The sequence below is a fragment of the Typopeltis vanoorti genome, chromosome 7 (assembly GCF_054136105.1).
Source record: "Typopeltis vanoorti isolate ZY-2024b chromosome 7, IOZ_Tvanoo_1.0, whole genome shotgun sequence".
NCBI lineage: Eukaryota > Metazoa > Arthropoda > Arachnida > Uropygi > Thelyphonidae > Typopeltis > Typopeltis vanoorti.
The window spans coordinates 14,065,045-14,090,811 of NC_143555.1; the positions used below are offsets into that span (position 1 = coordinate 14,065,045).

Below are 25,767 nucleotides of genomic sequence, written 5' to 3' on the forward strand. Positions count from 1 at the left end.
TTTTTAAAAAATTCTGTGGCAGAAATGGCAGGTGTAAAAGAACAATTTTGTGCCCAGATAGTGACCACTAATTAAATATACGTTAGCATAACTGATATTTATATTAAGTTATGAATTCTTTCATCCACAGTTAAAAACAATATTAAAATTCTGCAAAAACTTGGACAGTTTTGAATTCTTCTAAAAAAAAAACATTAATATCATTTTTAAGTGCAACTTGGATTCTATGTTTAGAGTGGCCACTACAGAGGGTTGGATCTAAGCTAAAAAAAAATTTTGAAATATCAGAGAAAGGCTACTATGGATGCTACCTTTAGCAAAGGAGGAGTGCATACTGAGTTTATTTGGGGACATCATTCCAAAAGGAGCTTACCTGATCTCAGGGGACTGACCAAGTGAATATTAAGTATTTTATTCCAATATCGCAACAAGTATTGTTAGCTTAAGTTTTTGGAAAATGAATATAGCTAAATTTATACAACATATGACTGCATTATTATTATTTATTTTAAGTAAAACAGTTTTCATATAGGTCTGCATTCTGATTTAATGTAACTACTAATTACAGTTTAAAATATATAACAGCATAAGTATTATTTATTTTTGGATTATCTAAACTGATATCTGCACAATGCATCTTGAAAATTTTACTTTGATTTATTACATACTTTTGTATTTACAATATTGCACAATATATTCAATTTAATTGCATATACTTACAAATATATTCAATGTACTCATCTAAAATAAATAAATCATTATTTATACTTGCAAAAATATCAATTTAATCATCTCAAATAAATAAATCATTTAATATTCATGATTATGCAAAGTGAATAAGTCAACAAAATCCATTAAGAGACTGGAGTTCCATAAGTCAACATCACACTGATATGTAGTGGTTCCCAAAATGTGGCTAATGTTAACTTGAATGGCAGAGAGTAAATGGAAGGCTTGGGAAGCACTAACATATACAATTAGATTACTCTAAAAACCTATAAAGTTAAACCATGTTAATTCAAAGGATGGGAGAAAACATGGGTAATGGAATACAAGGATTCAAATTTTATGTTTCCTTCCACACACTATATTTGGCATTTCTGCAGTCATTTCTTCATATTTACTTTTCATTCATCATCACTGGGAGGTGTGTGTGTGTGTGGGGGGAGAAATTGCCTCATACTCACCAAAAGTTACATAGGGCTAAAATGGCCTACTCTCTATAGAGAATAAAAGGCTTTAGCATATTTATTTATCATTGCTGCTTCAGTAACATTACATAGTAAAATTAGCACACTGGAACATAACTGATATGCTGATAAATGAGACTACACTTAATTTTTAAAATAAAGCAATTCCTCAATCACAGTAAAAAATCAATTTGCAGTGGAATAACTGAAGCTTTGGTCATTTGATAGTCAGCAAAAGAGAGAGATCATCATTGGAATTCCATTATTGGGTTTCAGGCTGCTTACGAGGGGGGAGGGTCTGAAAAGTTCTGATAAACACCTAGAACAAAATGATATTAAAGCAACTGATATAACCACAAGAAAGAACATACAAGGATATAAGTATATAAGAACATAAGTTACTTTCATAACTCTACTTTCATAACTGCTACTAGTATGTTCTTTCTTGTGGTTATATCAATTGCTTTAATATCATTTTTGTTCTAGGTATTTATCGGAACTTTCCAACCACACCCCCTCGTAGAAACAAACAGTAAGCAGGTAGTCTAAAAACCAACAGAACCATTATTATTTAACAACAAAAATTTTATTAACCTTCTTGAAAACTGAATGGCGTATATTCTGCATAAATTAATTAAAGGGCAACCTCATTAGACTCACCCATAAAAACTCAATTTTCAATTCTGATTCCTATCCTTGTGAATTACAGATCTCCACAATGGATTTGTCCAGATTCTCTGCATGCAGAGATCAACTCCACAACAGCACTGTTGTATTATAGGTTTTGTGATCTCTCAAGTGTGGGGTTAACACACACAGATATACAAACATATGGTAAGAGCTTAACATAGGGCTATATGTGCTTGCATAATTAATGAAAAATTTCTAAGGAATATAGTAACAACTTACAATTTAATCATGGCTTGAATTATATTGAGAAAATATACAGAATATAAATGTAAATAAGAGGAATATACAGAAAATTATATAATAAAGTATATATATATTTTTTGCATATTTTCCCAAAGATAATTACTACTAATGATCATTACTATGATAATATGGAATTAATAAGGCTTTCACTATATCCACCATTAAGACTTAGATACAGTATAACTTTAGTATAAAGCCACATGGATAAATTCACAACTTGGTTGAATCTCATTATTCTGCCATACTTCATTATGGAGGGAAAAAAACATTTAAAAGGGTATTTTTTTTTAATGATTGAGAGCTGATTTCCAGGACTGTAATTACATTCAATGTAGTGAAGCATAGGTTAACTTATCCACTTGATGTCGCTAAGAAAGGAACCTTCATTGTCATCAGAAACAATTCATTGCATATTTTTATTTATTTTAATTTTATGATAACCCAACCATCAGAATTTCTATTTCAAGTCTTACTTTCTTTTCTAATTTACTTTCTTTCTTTTAAGGTTGCACATTGGTCAGCATTCATAGTGAAGAATTTATGGAGACACACATGTTAGAATAATTACTTTACTTAACTTATTGAGGTCATCATCAGGAAAAATACATATGTGTACGATACAAGCTACATGACACTGCACTATACAAAGGTAAAATGAATCTAGATGCTTGTTAATCTTTTAACCTAGCTTGACCTCTTGTGGGAAAAAAAATTAATAAATAAATAAAATAAAAAATTAATTATTTTTTATTTTATTTACTCCACATTCTTGGAATGATTCCAAGAATGTGGAGGACCTACCTGCAACTCTTATAACAACCAGAAAAAAGCCAAGAAGAAAATATCAATACGAGAGGCCTTTAGAAATGTTTACTGTAGTTCAGTTTTTAATTTATTTGTATTTTAATTTTTTATTTTATTTATTTATTAATTTTTTTCCCACAAGAGGTCAGGCTAGGTTAAAAGATTAACAAGCATCTAGATTCATTTTACTTTTGTATAGTGCAGTGTCATGTAGCTTGTATCTTACACATATGTATTTTTCCTGATTTCCTGATACAGAGGTCGAAACATCGAATATTACTTTCCAGTAAATGTTAAGCAAAGTAATTATTCTAACATGTGTTGTGTCTCCATAAATTTTTCACTATGAATTAAGTCTATATTAGTATGCTGTTTTGGGGCTAAGGATTAAAAAATTCATTCATATTCTGGAGGAAGCCAAACAAAGTACTTTTTCAAGTTTCTAAGCATGGTGGTCTCACACTAAGTGATTAAAATCATGAAGCTTCTAAAGTATGTCAGGTTTTTTATTCTACACAAAATGTTAACTGCTAATACTAACTTAAAAGCATTTGGAGGGGGGAGGGAGGGGGAATGAATACATATTGCTTAAATGATGAATGTAGAAAAGTAAGTGGCTGTCTCATTTTGACCATGAAACTGAAAGTTACCAAATTATAAGCAGCCAGCTAAAAATCAGATGATATCATAAAAGGACACGTACAGTTAAGCAGAAATAAACCTTTTTACCAACTTATCTTTAATTTCATAGAAGCAGCAAGATAAAAAAGATGATATCATAAAATAACATACAGTTAAGCAAAAATAAACCCTTTTTATTTGTTTTGGTACATAGACATTATTATTATTATTATTATTATTATTCGTGACACCTCCAAGGAGTCCGTAGACTCATCGTGGGAGGATACCTATTGTACAACTCTAAACGTCTTCAACACTGAACCTCTACTGCCAATCATCTACATCAATGCCATCTACTGCCCACCACCACCACAACTAGTATTTTTTGTCTGTAAATTGCGTGTGTTCTGAAGGGCCGATTTGTCTGTATGTGGGATGAAAAACTAGAGTTTCCTGGAGGGAAAAAACCCCACTACTTCTGTATGAGATAGGCTGACTCACCTTCGTTTGAAAAAAATCCATATAAAGATTCCTCCCGTGATGATGAGAACCGAACTTAGGCCTTTACCAAACGAAGGGCGCAACATACTGCCATTATTATATTATTGTCCGTGCAGTTAGCCTGGTGGCTATGCGCTTCACAACCATATGCCTGGGGAAGGAGTGTCCTAGGTTCGATTCCTGTTCGATGCGAGGAGCTTAAGGATCTTCCTCAGCCATAGCCAAATTAGCCAGCACGATTCTCCCCCCCCTAGTTTATATGGGGTTTTTCATCCCACAAGCAGGCAAACCGGCCCCATGAACACACATGGATAAAGTCAGGAATACTTAAGACAATCCTTCCAGCCATAGGTCTGAATTGTCGGCTATGCTAGTCCCGAACCCAGATAAAAATGGGGGGGGGGGAGATTGAGGTGGTGCCGTACCTCCCTGTAGAAGGGCTCACGGCCGTTGAATCACCATACGAAATGAATTATATTATTCTATATATGTAACAAAAGAGTAAAATCTAATGATTATTATTAAGAGAGACCTCCAGGGAGTCAGGGACTCATTGAGGGAGACCACATACTACACATACCAGCTATCATACTTATTCTTGAATTCACTCACACTGCTTGCACTCACAACATCCATTAGCAATTCATAAATGAAAAAGATTTATTTTTTGGTAATTTTATGTGTCCTTTTATTAATGCTAAATTTATCTGACTTATTAACATAAGTGTTAAGCACCACAACTGGAGATGCATTAAGAAGATACAAAAAATAATTTCCAACAGTTTTTTTTTTTTTTTTCCCCCCAAGTAGCAGGTATTTGCAATTAAAATTCTGTGCAGAAGTACACCAGGAAAAATTTCAAATGAGGTTTTCACATTCCAACATTAAATGTTTCTTTGTAAGAAAATTAAGTTATGAAGTTAGAAATCCACTGATTTTTTATTTTTGAATTCTTAATCCACCTATATTATTAAATCTCATTCTATAAGACAAATTCAACACTGCAGTGTTGAAGTATACTGAGTTCATGCAATGATTTTTGTAAAACTGGTGATTTAATAAAAGAACAGTTTGTATCCTAATGAAAATCGGTTCTCATTCTTTATTTTCAACTAAACAAATTCATGCTTCATCTATTTGGTTCCTTTTCAGATGCACCAGAGGCTCACAATCAGCAGAGTATCTTTTGTTTCATTTTAGCAGAAAAATGTAGTCAGCTTCATGCACATAGTTTTGCAGTAGAATCTGGTAAATGTGTTACTAGATAAAAATAAAGTGAAGTAAAAAATAAAAGCGATCTATATTTTAGAAGAATATGGAACACTACAAATTCCAATAAGAAAGTGCCTCCAAGAATGGAAACTTTTTCATGACATAGCTGTTAGTTTGCACCTTCAGAGGAACATGCACATACCAGATTTTAGCAATGCTGAGATGACAATTAATGCAGTAAATAATGTATACAAATAGTTAAAAAGAGAGGAATAAGAATTCTTCATATATTAACTAGTTATTATTATTTTATTTTCTTGATCTCCATGGAATCACAAGACTCACTGCAGAAAGTCAATGCTAGTCAACACAAAGTCTATCATACCACTCATCCACCATCTGCACTTCACTATCCATGGCTATTTTAGAGCAAATATCTTTAAATATATTGCACATCTTCCCATCTGGCTTGATCAGTTTGATTCTTCTTTATTATTACTATTATTAATTAATTTATTTTTTGTCATACACCATCTCTATTTTCAATAATAAGAGTTTTGAACAATGCTGAATAACAACAAATAAAGTATCATCTTTTTACGTACTGTGTATTATTACTGGAGACGCTTCTGTGATTGAGTAATGCTGTTCTGCCATACTTCACCTGTTTGGGAAAGAAACCTGTGTTTATTCTGAATATTGATATCTTTCCTATGGTTTGGTAATGAGCCCCTCCCCCTGCAGCCACTTTTACTACCCCTCCTAAAACAGGCTTACAAGAAGTGGACACATGAATTCAGCAAACACAACAACATATTGGGCATAGAGCTGACTAGATTACCCTGCTAAAATTAGATGAGAAGAGAATGAACTTCTTAACACCTTCATTAGATAGAATGAAGATTTAACTAAGATGATGAAATAATTGTTAGTATCAAGTGATAAATTTTATACATATTAAAAACAAAATGCTGAAAGAACTCTGAATATGCATTGAGAGGATGATTGTATTCATGGTTATACTATATGTAATTTATTTTCTTGATTTTATCATAAAATATAATTTAAAGTTTCAACAATATTTTAAAGTTTAAATAGTTCTGCAACTGGAAAATATTCTGCTCTTCTATAATTAAAATACTACTTCAGCAATTAATTATAAACTCTGGATATATACACAACAACTTCTTTGAGTGGGAAGGCATTATTATAGCTGCATGTTAAATATGTAAAAATACAATAAAACTCTTATTAACTTGGTAATAATAGTGAATATCAATAAGCAAATGATATACATAACAAATATAATCAATGAAATGAGCCATATAAGGACTAGAATAATACTATACATGGCAGCACATAACAGTAACGATAATTTCTGAGGTACTGTTGTTTCTCTCTCATGCTATACAAAATTAAAGAAATTATTTACATATTCAGTTCATCATACGTGCTTTTGGAATAAAAGTTTTTTAATGTCAATTAAGCAGTTTTGTGTATTTACAATATTTTCATCAAAACTACTCAATCATATTTTTAACTGCTAAAAAACATTTAATCCAATTCTTTATATAACAAATAATCTATTAAACACCTAGGAACATTAAGCCTTTTTATACCTTCTGGTCCCACATATCTTCTAATTGAAAGACGACAAAGGTACAAAAGTGGCTTAACACACATTGCTCCATGCCAAAATGTCACAGTGCCTTTTCGTGTTCTGAAAACAATTATGTCAGATAAAATTATCATTAAAAAGCAAATCAGTAATCTAAAAATGTTTTTATGATATTATGCTAAATAATAACAATCTGATCAAAAGGAGGATAGTTAAGTAAAAGCCAGACAAAATTAACTGTCTAAAATGCAGTTAGATGCAAAGGGAGAAAAGAAAGCCATTGTCTGCATTTTGCCAGATGCTTAGTTCTAAATCAATTCTTAATTACTAATCCACTGAGTAGCTTGCAGTGGTGACAACTACAAATTTTACACAGATGTAAAATTAATTGGATTGCAGACTATATTAAAGAAATAGAATTCTTTGTATAATATGTATACTATATTATTATTATTACATAACACCTCCAGGGAGTTCAAAGACTCATCGAAGGAGGGTACCTACTCTACAACTCTCCGTCTCCACCAACCGGAACTACCTTCATCATTAATGCCAACTACCGCCGACCACAACCACTAGTATTTTCACAGACAAATATCCATGCCCACATCCATGCTAACAACATGAAAATGATCCAGGGGAATCATGTTGTGGTGAATTTCATATACTAATGTTAATGGACTAACTGAAATCAAGTGATGAAATTTAATAAACAACTTAAATTTCAAATTAATGTTTGTTATATGTGTATGAAGATAACTAAATTATATAAATCAAGGGGATATTAAATCCAGCATTATTTCAAAGCTGAATGTAGAAACTATGAAAATTTTGTACGAAATTTGAACAGAGAGCTTACGGGAATACACTTGCCAGCATTTACTAGTTGCCCTAGCATCCATATATTTGCCTTCTATTGGTCCATTTTGATAAGGTTTCACTGGCCTGACAGCTGTTTTGAACTGGTCGTTCTCCCCAGAGACCAGGCAGAAACCTTAAGAGAGCAAAAACTCTTGTTCAGTACTAAGGAACTCGAAGCATCAGAGAAGTGTATTTTTCGTAAGCGAACTCTCTGGGTCGGTGCGTAAAGTATTTACTACAAATAAAGAGCCAAAAGGCTTCAGTTCAGAGATGCAAAATGAAGCCTTTTGGCTATTTATTTTTATTAAAAGATAAATAAAGAACTTTTAATTCACTTATCAAAACTAAAATGTTTTGATAAGTAAATTAAAAGGACTAAAATCAATATTAATTTCTGAAATCTTTAGAAAACATCAAAATCTATCCAATCAGAGTAGTTCTTGCTGATACAGATGGAATGGAGATGCAAAATTATCCTAAAAGATGATATGCATTTTCAAATAGATAAAAAAAGCATCCAACATTAAATTAAAAAATATTATGACTCACTTATTCATTATTTCCCTAGTACTTAGTTCCTTATGTACTATACTAGAAAGATAATACATCATCACTAGAAATACTAGCAAATCAATGTATTTGTAAAGTTATTTTGACTGCACATTAAGAATGTCTCCCTTGCTCAGTCATCAGCAGTGCTATCCTTAAGTTGGAAACACCTGGGCTCACTCCAGTCTAGGATGTGAAGAAAGTTTTATAAAGCTTTTCAAAAGAAGGAGAGTTCAATAATTTCATACAGATGTGGAATAGTATTTCCTATTGTAAACTAAAGTTTCTCTTTGCACAAATGTAATCAGATTCGGCAATCTTTATAGGTAGAATTAAATACTTTATCTTAGCATAAACTAGGTTTGTACAAACAAATTTGCTTATACAGGTCCCCTAACATACTAAGGGGAAAGTGAAGGGCAAATGCAATGAAAAAACAGGAACATAAACAGAAGATATTATTAGTGAAGTTCTAATTCATCAGCCTATTTTAAATAAGAATGCCTTTTTTTTTTTTTAATCATGAATTATAAATGCAGACTTTTTGGTGATGGCTCATGACCAAAAATTTTTCATTTATAATTCATGATAAAAACTACAATAGTAAGATGTATTTTAGCAAGATCACTTACCAAAACTGGAAAAATTTGAGGAAGTCATTCTTATTTAAAATAGCCTGCTGATCAATTAGTGCTCCCCAATAATGTGAAAAGTGTAAAATTTGGAATTAAAAAAATCGACCACTGCTACTAGCAACACACGTGCTTTTAAAGAATTCCTCCGTCCTCTGTCTATACTTCCTCACTCTACCGCTAGTTGGCGCATGCGCGTTATCTATTGAAACATACGGTATATCGATACTGGAGGCAGAAATGCCATCAGAAATCTAAAATGTGGAAAGGCAGCTTGAATATATGACATTCAACTTGAAATATGCAGAAGTTTTGCAATTACACTCTATAATTCAGAAGGCTTGGCCCCAATTTTGAATCCCAGATGATCTGAAATAAAGTTCTCACCATAAAGGAAACTATGGGAATTTTAAAAGAATTTTCTTATTGAGTGTTCTGGGAAACATCTATGCAAGTGAATTTGAGAAAATGCTAAGAAAAATTGCTGATGATAAACAAGCTGGATTTAGGTCAAACAGGGATTTTGTCAGGGAAGAATTTTTTTCTTCCAACAAATACTCAAGAGAGCCATGTATTCCTATCTGAACTTTTAGAGCCATGTATTCCTATCTGAACAGTGTATTTGAACATTGTAAACATGCATAAATACGTTTACAATGATATGTCTATAACAATTTTAACTGAAAAATCATCAGAAATCTAGGTTCATGTAAATAATTTAGAAGCTAAACAAGACCCTACAGAGAAAGCAAAGAAGATATAGATCTTTGCTTTCTCATCTATGCTGATTACAAAAGTATTGTGAATGGAGAAACATTTTTTTCTTCTCTCTCAAACCATTGAAATGCCTCTGCACTTGTGATAAATTCAATGCAAATGACTGCATGCTGCAATAAACTGATGTTATGCACTAAAGAATGTGATCATTGTGATGCTAGAGATTGGGTTGCTAAACCTCAACTTGGTGATTTAATAACTCCTTCTTCCTAAACGTGGTTTGGCACATATGAGCTAAGGCAGAGGTACAAAACAAGACTAGAAATGATGGTGTTGGAAGATAGTAAGAACTAAGGTAAAGTATACATGCAAAAGCACTTACATATAATAATAACAATAATAATAATAATCGTATGATACACGGCCATGAGTCCCCTTTACGGGGAGGTACGGCACCATATCAGTCGCCCCGAATTTTATCTGGGCTCTGGAACCGGCATAGCTGATGAATCAGACCTATGGCTGGGTCAGTATTCCTGACTGCAATCCATGCGTGTTCACTAGACCGGTTTGCCTGCTTGCAGGATGAAAACCCCTGATAAACTGGTGGAATAAACCCCGCTGTCCACGCCCAAGACCGGCTATCCTTAAGCTCCTCGCGTCGTCGACGGGAATCGAACCTAGGACACTCCTTCCCCAGGCATATGGTTGTGAAGCGCAGAGCCACTAGGCTAACCGCGCGGACAATTACATATAATGAAACTGGTAATAGCCAGTTATTGCATCATCATCATTATCAAATTCCTGCTGTGTACCCTCAAAGGGTGTACAGGATATGATAGTACTACATGAAAAAAATTACATCATTACTAACTTCCTATCTACAATTTTCCTCCAAATCAGTCTGTTACTTGTCAAGACCCCAACATTATCAGATCTTATATTTCTATCGTCTAAGGAATTTTGTACCGTATCAACCCACCAATATCTTGGTCTTCCTCTGGGTCGTTTTGCTGCCAACCTAGCAGAGAACACTTGTTTTGCTAATCTTTCTTCGCCCATACTATTTAAGTGACCATACCACATAAAATTAGCTCTGCTAACACATTAATGGATGCTGACAACGTCAAGTTCTTTCCTAATATCCTCATTTTTAATATGACATTGCGATTGATTCTATCTGTTCACACCTCTATTCTTTCTCAGGACTCTCATATCTGCGGTCTCTAGTCTTTGGTCAAGGGTTTTACTTCTGACCCAGCTCTCAGATCCATAAGATAAAACTGGTTTGAACACTGTCTTGTATACAGCTAATTTAGTGTTCCGGCTAATTTCTCTCTTATTCCATATGAATTTATTCAATTGACTTCCAACCATACCAGCTTTGCTGATTCTGTTGTCTATTTCTATACTCAATTTACCATCTTCACTAAAAATCGTGCCTAAGTAGATGAAATGTTTTACTTGTTCCACAGGTTCTCCATTCCCAAAACAGTTGACATTTTGAATAATTTTCATTGTCTTTGTCTTTATATTGCTGACCTTCATACCATATCTATCACAACAGTTATTCAATTTAGTCAGAGAATCTTGCAGACTTGTAGCGGATTTATTTAGAAGTATAACATCATCTGCATAAAGAAAAGAAAAGAGCAGACATTAACATCTCCAATTTTGATATCACTTTCCTTCATAATGTGATCCATATAGATGATGAATAACAGAGGGGATAATGAACATCCTTGTTTCACACCAGATTAAATATTAAACCATCTTCCTGTACTTCCTTCAATTCTAACTGCTGACTTACACTCAAATAAAGACTAAATATTGCTTGATATAATGCCCCATTAACACCACATAACTGTAGCATTTTGAATAGCTGCTCTCTTGGCACCTTGTCATATGTCTTGTCCAGTTCTACAATTCTTAAATATAGATCTTTGTTATGTTCCCATGATTTCTCAACTATCTGTCGTAAAGTGAAAATCTAATGCTGACAGCCTCCGTTTATGGGCTGAATTCAGCTTGTTCTTCACCAAGCTTCTCTTCCACAATCCTTCTCAACCGTTTCTCAAGTATGCTTGCATAGATCTTGCCAGGAACACTCAATAGGGAAATACCTCTGTAATTCTCACATTCAGTTTTATTTCCCTTTTTATATATGGGTACTATTAGAACTCTACTCCAATCACCGGGAATTCGTCCCTCTGGCCAGGCTTTCTGAGCTATGCAGTGCAGCCACTGTAAGACTCTTATACCACCATATTTCAGCATTTCTGGTCGAATATCATCTACTCCTGCTGCCTTTCCACATTTCAAGCCTTTGATGGCTTTTTATACTTCAAGTATGGATGCGTATTCCTGACTGCATGCCTGGTTAGTGTTTTTTACCACTGTGCTGTCATCACTGCTTGTTTCATTTAGCAGTTTTCCAAAGTAATTACTCCATACTTCAAGGATATCTTTTTCTCCCGTTTTCATGTCACCTTTATCATCTCTAACTCCTTTTACAGCACTCTTCCCTCCATTCCTAAGCTTCTTCAACAACATCCAGAATATTTTGCCACCTTCTTGATATTTATTTTCTATATTCTTGCCAAAGTCCTCCGATGACTTTTGTTTAGCTAGTTTTACACTAGCATTCTTACATTTGTCTCTGTATTCTCTAAGAGCACAAGCTGACTTATTTGAGGAACTTTTGATATGCTTTCTTCTTTTCCTTCACTGCCTCTTTAACTTCCTGTGTCCACCATGGAGTTCTAATTTTTCTATCCTTGCAGACAACTTCACCACATGCCTCTCTAGCTGAATCAATCAGGGCTTTCTTCAAGGCTTGCCACTGAATCTCCAAGGTTTGATTCCTGTTCTCAAATTCTTTAATTTTTCCTTCAATAATCTTTGTGTATTTTAGTCTACAGTTCACATCTGAGAGCTGCTCAACTTTTATTCGCTTTAATACTTTCTTACATGTTATTCTTTTCAATATGAAATTCAATTTTATCCTGCTCAAGACTAAATAGTGATCACTTCCAATTTCAAATCCTCTGTACACTCTGGTGTCCTGCACCAGGGAGAAAACATCACTATTAACAATAACATAGTCAATGAGACTTTTCTTATTCCTTGCCTCTTCTCTCCATGTGAATTTGTGCACATTTTTATGTTGGAACATGGTGTTAGTAATAACCAGTCCATGTCCTGAGCAGAAATCCAACAAAAATTAGAACTCCATGGTGGACAGATATTTGCCATTATTATTAGCTTTGCCCTTTTCCCTAAATTTTCCCAAAATATTTTTGTATGTCTCACAATCATTTCCTACTCTGCTATTTAGATCCCCAACAAGAAACAACTTTTCCATTTTCATTGTGTCAGTTGCTTTTTCTAAAGCCTCAAAAAATTCCTTCACTTCTGCCTTAGTAGAACCTTCTGTGGGACCATAGGCACAAATAAGTCTCATTGTCCAGTTTCTCCATTCTCATATTTGCCCATATTACTGTACTTGAGACTGACTGCTATTCAAGAAGATTAGCCTCGTATTTAGTGTTGAATACTATGGCTACTCCTATTGCTAATTTCTATATTAGTGAAAACTGTGTAGTATGAACTCCTTCCTGTATGAAACTGCAAGTGGACAGTTGATTAACACATTTTTTTCTATGGCACAGGGCTTCCGCAGCTCAGTCAGTATAGACCAAGCTCTGTGGTCGGAAAGACCTGCGTCTATGATGTGAAGAACCTTTATTTGGTCTCTTTCAACTAGCTGAAAGAGACCAAATAAAATCAGCCAGTCTCATTCAGAGGTAAAAGTTTTTTTCACATAAAAATTTGAGTTTTTCATCCCTCAGAACAGAAAAACCGGCTTATCGAACACACTAATTCCACATTAGGAGAGCTCAAACCCCCCCCCCCAAAAAAAAGAGGTGGAGGAGAAAGGGGGAACCCCCCATATGATTAAATAAATTCTATGGCACACAGCACCACAATGCTCTGTTTAGTGTATTGTGTTGATTCTTGTGTGCGTTTGAAGAGCTGCATTTCAAGTTTTCCCATTACAGATGTATGCCATTCAGTTGGCTACTGAGGCTGCCTAACAGAGGCTTCATACAGAAAACAGTTTTGCCAAATTCAGGAATTTTTCTTTTTGATAGACAACATACTACAGAGGAATAGCACCAAGGTGTTATTACTTTCCTCACTTTATAACCGACAACTCTCAAGTCCTGTCTATAATTTTGCTATGAATGATACACTCCACTGCTCTTCTTAACAAATCTTGAAAGTTAGAGAACTAAAACGTTCAAACATTTATTCAGGATTTTCCACAAATGATGTCATAAACATGAATTTCCAATGAAGTAATTAGTCACCATCAATTACACTAACACACACAACTGTCTTTTCTCTTATAAGAAATATCTTACTCTTTGTTTCCTCTTATCTTCAGGAATACTCAGAGAAATCAGTTCTTGAATGATAATCTTTTTTTTTAGGTTGACATCACTGCTTGCCCCTCTTGGAACAAACGTCACATTATCAGCCTTCAAAAAACTTTGTGCATTATTCTGACCAAGGCATTATATCATCTGCACAGTTGCTAATCCTATACAAATTCACTCCACCTCAGAATATTCTTCTTACATTTGATGGTGATGTACCAAAACTTCAATAAATTCATAATATTCTTTTATGGAATGATTCCAAATGCTATCTCATAGATGATCTTGTTCCTGTTTTATGGCTCTTCTATAGTTACTTCCATGAATGTGGCTTCACTGAACTGGCATTCACTTCTCTCAAAACCTATAAGAATGAAAGTGATGACTAGTCAACCTCTATTCTGTGAACTGCAAACTTACTAAACCAGTTTCTTCTCTGTCTACCTGTATTTTCTGAAAAGCATTCTCACCTCATCTTCCTAAAGACTCTTCAAGAAATAATCATAAATAGGTTCTTTCTTTCTTTTCGATCCTAGTTTACTGGCATTAATGTGACCTCTCATGAGTTGAACTTAAGTAATATATTATTATTATCCTAAGACCCCATGCAGTGATGTTATACCTTTAAATAAATTCAGTACCATTCTGCAGGATTATCAAACTATTATTATTATCCTGAAACCTTAAGGAGTCACAGACTCATCTAGGAGGTCCCTTTTGTCATACACAGCTCATCATACTGCATCTTAATAAACACATTCAAATTCTCTGCAGACATTACGCGCTCAACAATGCAGTCCAATCATTCTCAACTCTCCATGCAAAAAATCTGCTTTTCATTCACTTGCTCACACCCTCCAGGGATAACCTCTTGGTGTAGAGACTGGGTTCTCACCTAGTCTCTACACCATTTTATGAAAAACCACTTCAATATAAATCCTAAATCTTATTAACTTGTCTCTACATATCATCCATCTTCTTCTTCCTCCTATCTACTAGACTGCAAATTGCATCACCTCAACCTTTCTTCATATTCAACATTCCAGAGATCAGAAACTATTTTGGTCAATTGCCTCTGGACCCTCTCCAACATCTCTTCATCCTTTTGAAAACCAGGTGACCAAATCTGCGTGCAGTAGTTCACGTCACATCTCATCTCCTTTATACCCTCTTTTACCTTGCAGTGTCGAGGGTTTATTAATCATCAGACCTCAAACCTTTCACAGGATAAGGTGGTCAGCCCTACGTCCAGATGTATCCTATGTCTGTAGTGTTGAGTTCTCAAGGCCGGTTTGTGGGATGAAAAACCCCAGGATAAACTGGGAAAAAACCCTACTGCTCACACCCAAGACCGGCTAACTTGGCTATGGCTGAGGAAGATCCTTCAGCTCCTCACGTCACTGACAGGAATCGAACCTAGGACACTCCTTCCCAAGGCATATGGTTGCGAAGTGGCCTAATCAAAGCCCTTATACAATGGAACCAGAATCTCTTTACTTCTATATGTCAGTATCCTCTGCATCATTCCCAGAATTCATTGTGTTGTCTTCAAAATTTTGACAATATATCCTCCAAATTTCAGATCCTTATCCATTATCACCCCAAGATTTCTTATTTCCTCCTATAATATATCTCCACCAAGCATAAATTCTACTTCCATCTTTGTTTTTCAAATTTTAAAACCTTACAACATTGAACTGGCATCCTCACTCACCTGCCCACTCACTCAGTCTATTCGAGTCTTCTGGTAAGGCAGCATCTGCTTTACTCCTCATAGTTTTATTATTATTATTATTATTATTATTATTATTTTGACACCTCCAGGGAGTCCAAAGACTCATCGAGGGAGAGTGTGCCGACAGCATCGAACGATTGGTCCCCTTCCAACTACTAACCGCGCTCAAACATACTTAACTGAGCCATTAGTAGCAGAGGCTCTACCAATCGACCAACCTTCGCTTGTCCCAACTTTTGCATCATCTGCCAACAGCTGTAATCCACATTCAAATCTTCCCATCATCATCATCATCATAGAGCTAATTACGGATATACACCATACTGGTCTGCTCCAGTCTCATTATCCATATTTCTAAATTATATCCTAAATTTCCTTTAAAAAAAAAAAAAAAAAAAAAAAAAAAAAAGTGTGTATATATATATATACACACACACAATAAAAAGTTAGGAAAGATTAGCTGAATTATAAAGTACTATCTCCCATAAAGAGGATAGACGTAAACCATCAGATCTGTTTAAGTTAGGCGAGTGAAGTAAAGTTTTACATGTTTCTTTATAAAGCCGTTCCATGAGGAACTGACTTTTGTGAAGGACTCTTGTCTTTTTCCAATGAACTCTATGTCTAATGATGATGGCATGTTCTGCAAGTCTAGACTGTTCAGGTTCAAGGTATTAAATATAAGACTGGTGTTCTTCTAGCAGAATAGAGGCAGATCTTCCTGTCTGCCTGAAATAAGATAATCCACAAGAGCAAAGACTCTGGTAAACACCTGGAAAATTAAGATGTGGAAGCTTGTCCTTAGGAGAAGTGAGAAAGGTGGAGATTTTTCTGAATGGTCGAAGCAACAAAAATATTCAGTGGTTTTAAAACTTTTGCTATACGTTCATTAATGCCTTGTACATAAGGGATAGGAATGCACGTTATTTCTTCTGTATTTGAAGAGGAAGACATATTAAAACTACTCAAAGCTCTTTTGATGAAGGAATTCTTATATCCATTAGATAGAAAGGAAGAATATATTGCAGTTCTTTCTGTAATAGATATGCTGAAGAACAAAAGGAGTGGGCACGATGAACCCAGTGTTTTAATAGTTCCTGCCTTTTGACTGGGATGGTGATGAGATTCAGCATGGATATAATGGCCTCTATGAGTCTTCTTTCTAATAGACTGAGAAATGTAGGTTACCATCTGGTTGGTGAAGAATTAGAAGATCTAAAAATGCTAACTGCTTATTTGATTCTACTTCTAGGGTAAATTGGATCCTTGGATGAAGTGCATTTAACTTAGTGAGAAGCTGTTGAAGTTCATCAGAAGAACCATTCCATATAGCAAAAATGTCACTGACATATCTGAACCAATGAGGAGGTCTGGGAGAAATGTTGTCAAAGATACATTGTTCAAAATGTTCCATAAAGAAGTTGGAGATAGAAACATGTGAAACTTTACTTCACTCGCCTAACTTAAACAGATCTGATGGTTTATGTCTATCCCCTTTATGGGAGATAGTACTTTATAATTGAGCTAATCTTTCCTAACTTTTTATTGTATCTATAATTTTTTTTTTTTTTTTTTGTTAGGAAATTTATTGACCTTCTTAGTTATCTTACACTAGCTACTTAGGTGGTGCTTTTTGGAATTGTCAGTTATTGTTTAATTTGAGCTTAAAACGAACTGAAGATCCTGTGACACATAGGTGAAAATTATACTATTAAATAATCTTTTTACGTGAGTTTTTCTGTTATTAATTTTGTATTTATATGTCTGCTCACAGTTTGCATTATTAAAACTTATTATTAATAACTATTTTACTTCTAACTGGATTTTGCCCCCAAAATGCCATTGTTTTAGTTTTATCTATGGATATTTTCATTCCAAACTGTTCTACTATAACAATTAAATTATATATTGCTCTTTGTAAATTGTCTTCCCTATCTGATATTATTACCTAATCATCTGCAAATAATAGCATATTTATTTTGTTATTCTAGGAAATTTCTATACCTGGATTGTTTAAGGTGTTCCACTGTATTAATATTGCATTAATATAAATATTGAAAAGTGTTGGAGACAGAGGGCACCCCTGTCTTACTCCTTGATTTATAGACGGTTTTTCAGACATTTTTTTCATTTATTTTTATTTCATTATCTTTGTATATATTTAATATTGCATGTAGTAAAATATTATATATTTATTCTTTGTAATATATCAAACAGTATACCTGTATACTGTTTGATATACTGTTTAATATATCAAACGGTATACAGGTATCCCTTGCTTAACGTGGAGAAATTAATTGCGGCAATCCCTTGATATACACGGCAAGAGTTTTGATTAATGCGCTTTCAAATTTACCACACAAAATCATGCTCATGCCACGAGGCTGCTAGCCTCGTAGTCATCCAAATTCTCTTAATGATCTGTGTGAGAATGTGAAAGCTTTATTTTTCCCACCAAATACAACATCATTGTTACAACCTATGGACATGGGAGTCATTGCAACTTTCAAAGCCTATTTTCTTAAAAAGACATTCTCAAAGACAGTTGAAACAACAACGGGTGAAAATGCGATAATGCTCCACGAAATTTGGAAAAAATTTAACATTAAACACACAATTGACAACATTCGTGACTCATGGGAGCAAGTGTCTTCTAGTTCCATGAAAGCTGTTTGGAAAAACCTTCTGCCAGAATGCACTAATGACTTAGGTTGTTTTCAAAATTCTGTGAACAACATGGTCAAAGAAATCATTGCAATTGGTGAAGACCTCGATTTTGATGGTGTTGATGCAGAAGACGTTAAAGAATTATTGGATTCAAATTCAAAAGATTTCAGTGACAATAATCTTCTTGAAATTGAACAACGTACATATGAAGACAATGAACAAATGGAATGTGAAGATGAGGTTCCAAAGGAAATAACAGTCAAAGAACAGAATGGAATATTTCGCAGTTTAGAATCACTTAAGCAGCAAGTAATGGATATGGATCTAGATGTATCAAAGAATGCTTGTTTGCCAAGGTCTAGAGAGTTATTTTACTTGTTATCGTAGAATTTATGCAGATAAGAAAAAACTAAACTGTTCAAATGCCTCTTTATAACTTCTTTTGATTAAAAAAAATTGCAGTAACTAATGTAGGTACAAGTATTTATTAAACATTTACTTTGCATTCATTTTTTATCTTTCCTAAAAGAGTACCATATAAAACGAATTATTAATACTGTAATCGATCAGGGACAAATTGTACTTTTTACCATTATTAGATTTGATTAACGCGGTAACATTGAGGGATTAATTAACTGCATTAATCGAGGGATACCTGTATATCTTTTTACTTTGTCAAATGCTTTTTCATAATCTATCAACAGAGGATGAGTTTCTAAATTAAATTCTCTTCTTTTTTTCTATAAGTAGTTTTCAAAAACCAAAAGCTGCATCCATTGTAGAGTGTCCTTTTCTAAATCTATTTTGACATTCTAATAATATTTTTACACTGTATATTTTCAATTTTTCATTAAGTATTCTACTGTATATTGTATAATATGTATTCAATAAACTAATACCTCTGTAATTAGCAGGTTTTGTTTTATCCCCTTTTTAAATATAGGAATTACTATACTAATCATTCCTAATATCATTAACATATAGGTTAAACAGCAATGGTCCTAAAACAGATTACCTGAGACAGCACTGGTGACTTTCCTCATCTGAGATACTGCTTCCTCACATACACAACTTGTTGATACCTATCAGACAGCCAATCTCCAATCTAATGCACTAGTCTAATATCCAAACCTATTTGCTTTAGTGTAACTATTAACTTATTATGTGGTAATCTATCAAAAGCTTTTGCAAAGTCTAATTATACTATGCGTATCCATCTCCCACATCCAAAGCTGCTGTCACCTTATTGTAATAAGTAAGTAGATTACTAAAACAGGACCTCCATTTAGCAAATCCATGCTGTCTATCAAAAATTTCATTGTTGTCACCATTGGTTGGCCCAATGTTTTCTTAAATTGGGTCAAGGATTGATTGACCCAATGTAAGACTCATATTAAACAAATATGTTAAGGCAGATGTCAACTCCCTCAAACTATTAATTGATATACGAGGGTGGTCTGAAAAGTTCTCAGCCTCGATAATAGATGGCAAAACTGTCGGCAAGATTTTTTTTTTTTAAGTTGGTACATCTGTCATAAGCATCCATGTGAAATTACAAGTCATTCTATCAAGTAGTTTGTTTTATACAGCTGTCTGAAGCAAAAGTGTTGTCTGTGTTAATCCATTTCAAGACCATTAAAATGGATAAAATTCTTTATCCATTTTAATTCTTTATCCATTTGTAAAAGAAGGTTTAACGGCAAAAGAAATTCACTCAAAGTTCATAAAAGTTTATGGGCACTCTTCTCCTTAGTTTTTGACAATTAAGAAATCGTGTGCCGAGTTTAAATGCTGCCGTACCAGCCTAGAAGATGATCCACATGAAGAATGTCCAAAAAGTGTAACAACTCCAGAAATCATTGATCAAGTGCAGGATATGGTATTGGATGACCAGCAAGTCAAAGTGCGTGAAATTGCTGAGACTATAGGCATTTCAAAAGAATGTGTAGGATATATTTTGCACGAAGAATTGCATATGAAAAAGATTCGCGCAAGATTAGTGCCGTGCTTGCTCACAGCAGATAAAAAACGCACTTGCATGAAAATCTCTGAACAGTGCTTGGATTTTAACAAGAATAAAACTGACTTTGTGCATCAATTTATTACTATGGATGAGACTTGGATTCACCATAACACACCAGAATCAAAACACTGGACAGAAGCCAGTTCAGCACCAAAGAAGACGAAGTCAGTTCCATCAGCAGGAAAAGTCATGGCATCGGTGTTTTGGGATGCTAAAGGCATTTTATTTATTAATTATCTTGAAAAGGGTAAAACAATAACCAGGAAATATTATTCCGATCTTCAAACTAGACGAAAAAATTCATGAGAAACGACCCAGTTTGCAGAAAAAAAACATCTTTCATCAGAACAATGCACCTGCCCACTAAGGTGTTTTGGCAATGGGAAAATTAAGGGATCTGCACTATGAATTGTTGGAACATCCACCTATTCCCCAGATTTGGCCCTCTGACTTCTATCTCTTCCCAAAACTAAAACTTTTCCTCGCCTGTCAGCGTTTTTCTTCGAATCAAAAGGTAATTGCAGCTGTAGAGGAATATTTTGCAGATCTTACTGAGAACCACTACAGGGATGGGATAATGGCACTGGAGCATCACTGGGATAAACGTATTAGTCTTAAGGGAGATTATGTTGAAAAATAAAAATAATTCTGAAATTATAAATTCGTTTTTTCATTGTTAGGCTGAGAACTTTTCAGACCACCATCATATCACTGAGTACCACAGCCTTATTAATATCAAGTTTGCTTCATTCTTCATATACCTCTTCCTCACTCACTCATAGTTAGTCTCTCCTCCTCTCCATCCATTGTTCTCAAACTCTTCATGTCACATTCATAAGAATGAAAGTCCTTTATGAACTGCTCATTAAATATCTGAACTATATCCTCCACAGCAGTTGTCCTTATACTATTTTCTCCATTCAATACCATCCTACCATAATCGTTCTTACTTTTGCTGGCTACATATTGAAAGAACTTCCTAGGATTTTTATTGGCTTCTGTTACACCCTGATATCTTAAGAATGTAAAATTCTCAGTTATCATGGTGTAACATGAAGAGGGAGAGAAAAAAAAAAAAAAAAAAAAAAAAAAAAAAAAAAAAAAAAAAAAAACCTGCATTAAAGCTAATTTAAATGAATTATTAAAAAGAAAAAGGAAATATTCTTGCATCCAATAAAATATATATAAAATAAAGGTGTTTGGTTGAACTAACTAACAAAAGGAAAGAATATATTAATGTTGTAATATGATATAAAAGAGAAAATTTATCTAAATAAGACAGAAAAGGATTAGTCATAAGAAATGGTATGTGAGAGGCTAGAGATTAAAATATTAAATGAATTCATAGAAAAATTTTGGAAAGGGGATTAAATTAGAGGCTAGCCAAAGAAAAACAACAAACTATCGCTCAGAGCCGATGCCCGGATTGAGACATCGTTTGGCAAAAAAAAAAAAAAAAAAAAAAAAAAAAAAAAAAACGCCACCCTAATTGGTCGGTGAAGTAAAAACAAGTAGGGGGGAGGAGAAAAGAAGTTAAAGAGGGTGCCGTTAGGAGAGCAAGTATAAAAGGGTTGGAAACCCCCACCCCCACGGTGCTTTTTAGTTTTTGTTTTGGTTCTGTTCCCAAGGAGTTCTCTACGAGCTTCGTGGCATAGGTTTCACGCGGTTTTCCTGAGTGGAGATTGGGGTTATATCTCCATCGTCACAACATGGAAACAAAAGTGAGCGGGATTTCGATTCCGGATTTCCTATGTAAGAAGCGAAGAATGCCATAGAGTCAAAGAAAAGGAAACTTATTCTTAGTGTTTCAACTTCAGTGACAACCACGAGAAAGGGAAAGCTGTAAAGATATCGATATCCACGTTGCGAGTTGTACAGCTGTTATACAGATGATTCAAAGTGTGTCCCAAGTTACGAGAGGTTACGACCGAGTAAGCAAAGTTCAATTCCAAAAGGAACGTAGGAGAAACAGATTATCGGAGAGGTTATACCAAGCTAGTTCAATCAGAAAAAAGGTAAAGGCCCATATGAAAAACTCAAGAAAGAAAGGTACTGTAAAATATATCTAATGTTAACTAAAATTTGTCTGTAATAGGTATCATTATTCTAATACGGAACTGTTGAAGTGACCAAGGAAAATTTATACTAGGACTTTAGTATCTGACAGAATATATTAAAAGTCAGCTGGCTAGTGTTAATGTTATATGAATAATTACGTGTCCTGAGAATTTTGCATGTCTATTATATTGTATAAGAAAGTTTAAATGTCATAGTTATGTATTAGTGCAGTAAATGGTTTAGTTAATCTACTTAAGTTTGGATAGTTGAATAGTGTGAATTAAGTAATTACGTGTCCTGAGAAATTTTGCATGTCTATTGTAATGTATAGGAAAGTTAAAATGTCTTAGTTGTGTGTTAGTGCAAAAAAAGGTTTAGTTAATCTACTTAAGTTTGAATAGTTAAATAGTGTGAATTAATCTTATTTGTCCATGTCAAATGAATTTATGTGTTGAATTGTTATGGCGGCATTTGATCGTAATACCCATTATAGGATCATAGCCTAATTACTTGTAATAAGTTAATATTAGTTTGTAAGTATTTAGTTTAACATTGAATTGAGTAATAACAAAAATTGAATTGTACCATGTTAAAGTTTTTAATAAACCTTTGTTCAATGATAAGAAAAGTTGTCTGAAATTGCTGTCCAATGCACCACTTGAAAAAATACGGACCTAATCACGCAGGAAATTAATGTATTACGAAACAAGATAAAGTGTCATGACTGCAACATTGTTTCACTTTCAGACATATTTTAGTTCTTTCCCCTTGTTTTTGTATATAATATCTCAAACTAAATATCCCAAAAGGCACAGTATAAATACAAATATTAGGGGTACTAAGGGGAAAAATAACTTAAGTATTAGTAAAAATTTTGGTGATATCTCGTGCGTAGATAATAGTTGAACATAGCTAAGCAGAATTTCTCTAATTGGAATAAAAATCATAAATTGGGACATAACACTTCATTAGTTAACTGCTGCTCCTACTGAACTTTTGCTATCCTTACCAATTGAGTTACCCTCCTTGCTTGTTCTTTGCATTCCTCATGGAACTGATTATTACCACTCCTCTTATGTTGCTTCCGAAATATCTTTTTTCTCTGTATTGTATGCTTAATTTCTTCATTCATCCATTTCACACTTACCTTATTTAACCATCTGACTTTGGAATACATTTAGCCATTGCTTCTACTAGACAGTTCTTGAATATCACTCAAGCAGCAATGACCTCTTTTCTATGCTACAGCTTCAAGCTGTCTCCTGAGCTCATAATCACCTTGAGCTCAGGTATATTCCAGATATATCCTTTCCTCACAGAAGCCCTGACATGGCTGGCAACCACCCAGGTAATCACTTCATGGTCGCTCTCACCAATTGGAGGGAGATTTGACAACTCATTTATAATAACATCCTCTGATGAGATGATCAAGTCCAAGAACCTCAATCCTCACTTGCCTTCTGTTACATAATGCCTGGGTAGTTGTCCCTCAAAAGCTTTAGAAACTCATTTTCTTTAATTCAAGTTACTATCTATTTGCCATAATTAAAATCACCCATAATGATCACCCTTTTCCCATTTGCTTGGCTAATTTGCTTATACATTTGCTAGTCACTACTCTCTACACTTCAATTTCTCCTTCCTTATTACTCTCCTGCTCTTTAACATCCAACCATTTAAATGCAGTTCATCACTCTTATACAGTTCAATTCGTCATTCAAACTCATTCATACATTAATTGTAATATATATATATATATATTTTAAAGATACCAAGCAATTTTAAACCTGGTTTTACTCCATTTCCCAAGTAAGCAAACAGACTAAAAGTCAAGTTTGCACCTGCAATTGATGCAAGTCTAACTGATCCCACAGGTAGTGCAAGATCAGGGCAACTCGTGGTAAAGGTGGAACAAGCTCCGATCACTAATCTTAATATTTACCCTTAATGCCAAAACACATCTCCAATAAGGGGATGTATGATGTTTTGTATTAAAGGCAAGGGGCCACTACCCAGACCGGTTTCGACCTTTATTGAGGCCTCATCAGTGGGAGCTAGGCTAGAAATACCAAGATTTAGTAATACAGAGCTCGTAAGTATTTTACCAGAACAAGTTGCCATAAGGTGTTTTAACCTTATTAATTAAAAATCTCTGGAGGAGATATAAATGTAGAAAATATTTTTACCTTGGGTATAAATATGTTAAAGATACCAAGCAATTTTAAACCTGGTTTTACTCCATTTCCCAAGTAAGCAAACAGACTAAAAGTCAAGTTTGCACCTGCAATTGATGCAAGTCTAACTGATCCCACAGGTAGCGCAAGATCAGGGCAACTCGTGGTAAAGGTTTTTAATTAATAAGGTTAAAACACCTTATGGCAACTTGTTCTGGTAAAATACTTACGAGCTCTGTATTACTAAATCTTGGTATTTCTAGCCTAGCTCCCACTGATGAAGCCTCAATAAAGGTCGAAACCGGTCTGGGTAGTGGCCCCTTGCCTTTAATACAAAACATCATACATCCCCTTATTGGAGATGTGTTTTGGCATTAAGGGTAAATATTAAGATTGGTGATCGGAGCTTGTTCCACCTTTACCACGAGTTGCCCTGATCTTGCACTACCTGTGGGATCAGTTAGACTTGCATCAATTGCAGGCGCAAACTTGACTTTTAGTCTGTTTGCTTACTTGGGAAATGGAGTAAAACCAGGTTTAAAATTGCTTGGTATCTTTAACATATTTATACCCAAGGTAAAAATATTTTCTACACACATATATATATATATATATATATATATATATATATATATATTTTTCAAAAAATAGATTTAATGACTCCAAGACCGAGATAACATATAAAGATTTTAATGATAAATACTACTAGTTTCGGCATATAGCAGCCTTCTTCAGGTATTTATAAAGGAAAGGAATACTAATAAACATTGAATTATTTAAATAAACAAACTGGAAATTACAGGTACAAATTGCCTCACATAATCGATACATAAAAACGTTGTATTTTTCAAGTTGTTCCAACTGGCGTGCCATTGTTTGTTGCAATTGTGCGTGCAAGTTCACGTGAACGCCAATATTGAATAACTGCAGCATGGCTATCTGGGATGTTATAACTTAAATTATTATTTAAGTGGACCGGGTTCAGTAGGATTTCCCTTGATTCTACGATTTTTCTTTCAAACTCATCTTC

At 34.1% G+C, this 25,767-nt stretch overlaps 1 protein-coding gene across 2 annotated transcripts in view; it reads right to left on the reverse strand.

Annotated features, from left to right (window-relative positions):
• Positions 1-533: 533 nt before the first annotated feature.
• The window catches only part of LOC150104494 (WD repeat and SOCS box-containing protein 1-like), a 143,633-nt gene continuing 118,399 nt past the window's right edge, over positions 534-25,767 (reverse strand). For both annotated transcript variants that reach the window (XM_090395184.1, XM_090395185.1), the window contains one exon: positions 534-6,981. In XM_090395184.1, coding sequence (XP_090251310.1) covers positions 6,816-6,981 — 166 coding nt within the window. In that variant the 3' untranslated portion in view covers positions 534-6,815. The remainder of the gene's footprint in view (positions 6,982-25,767) is intronic.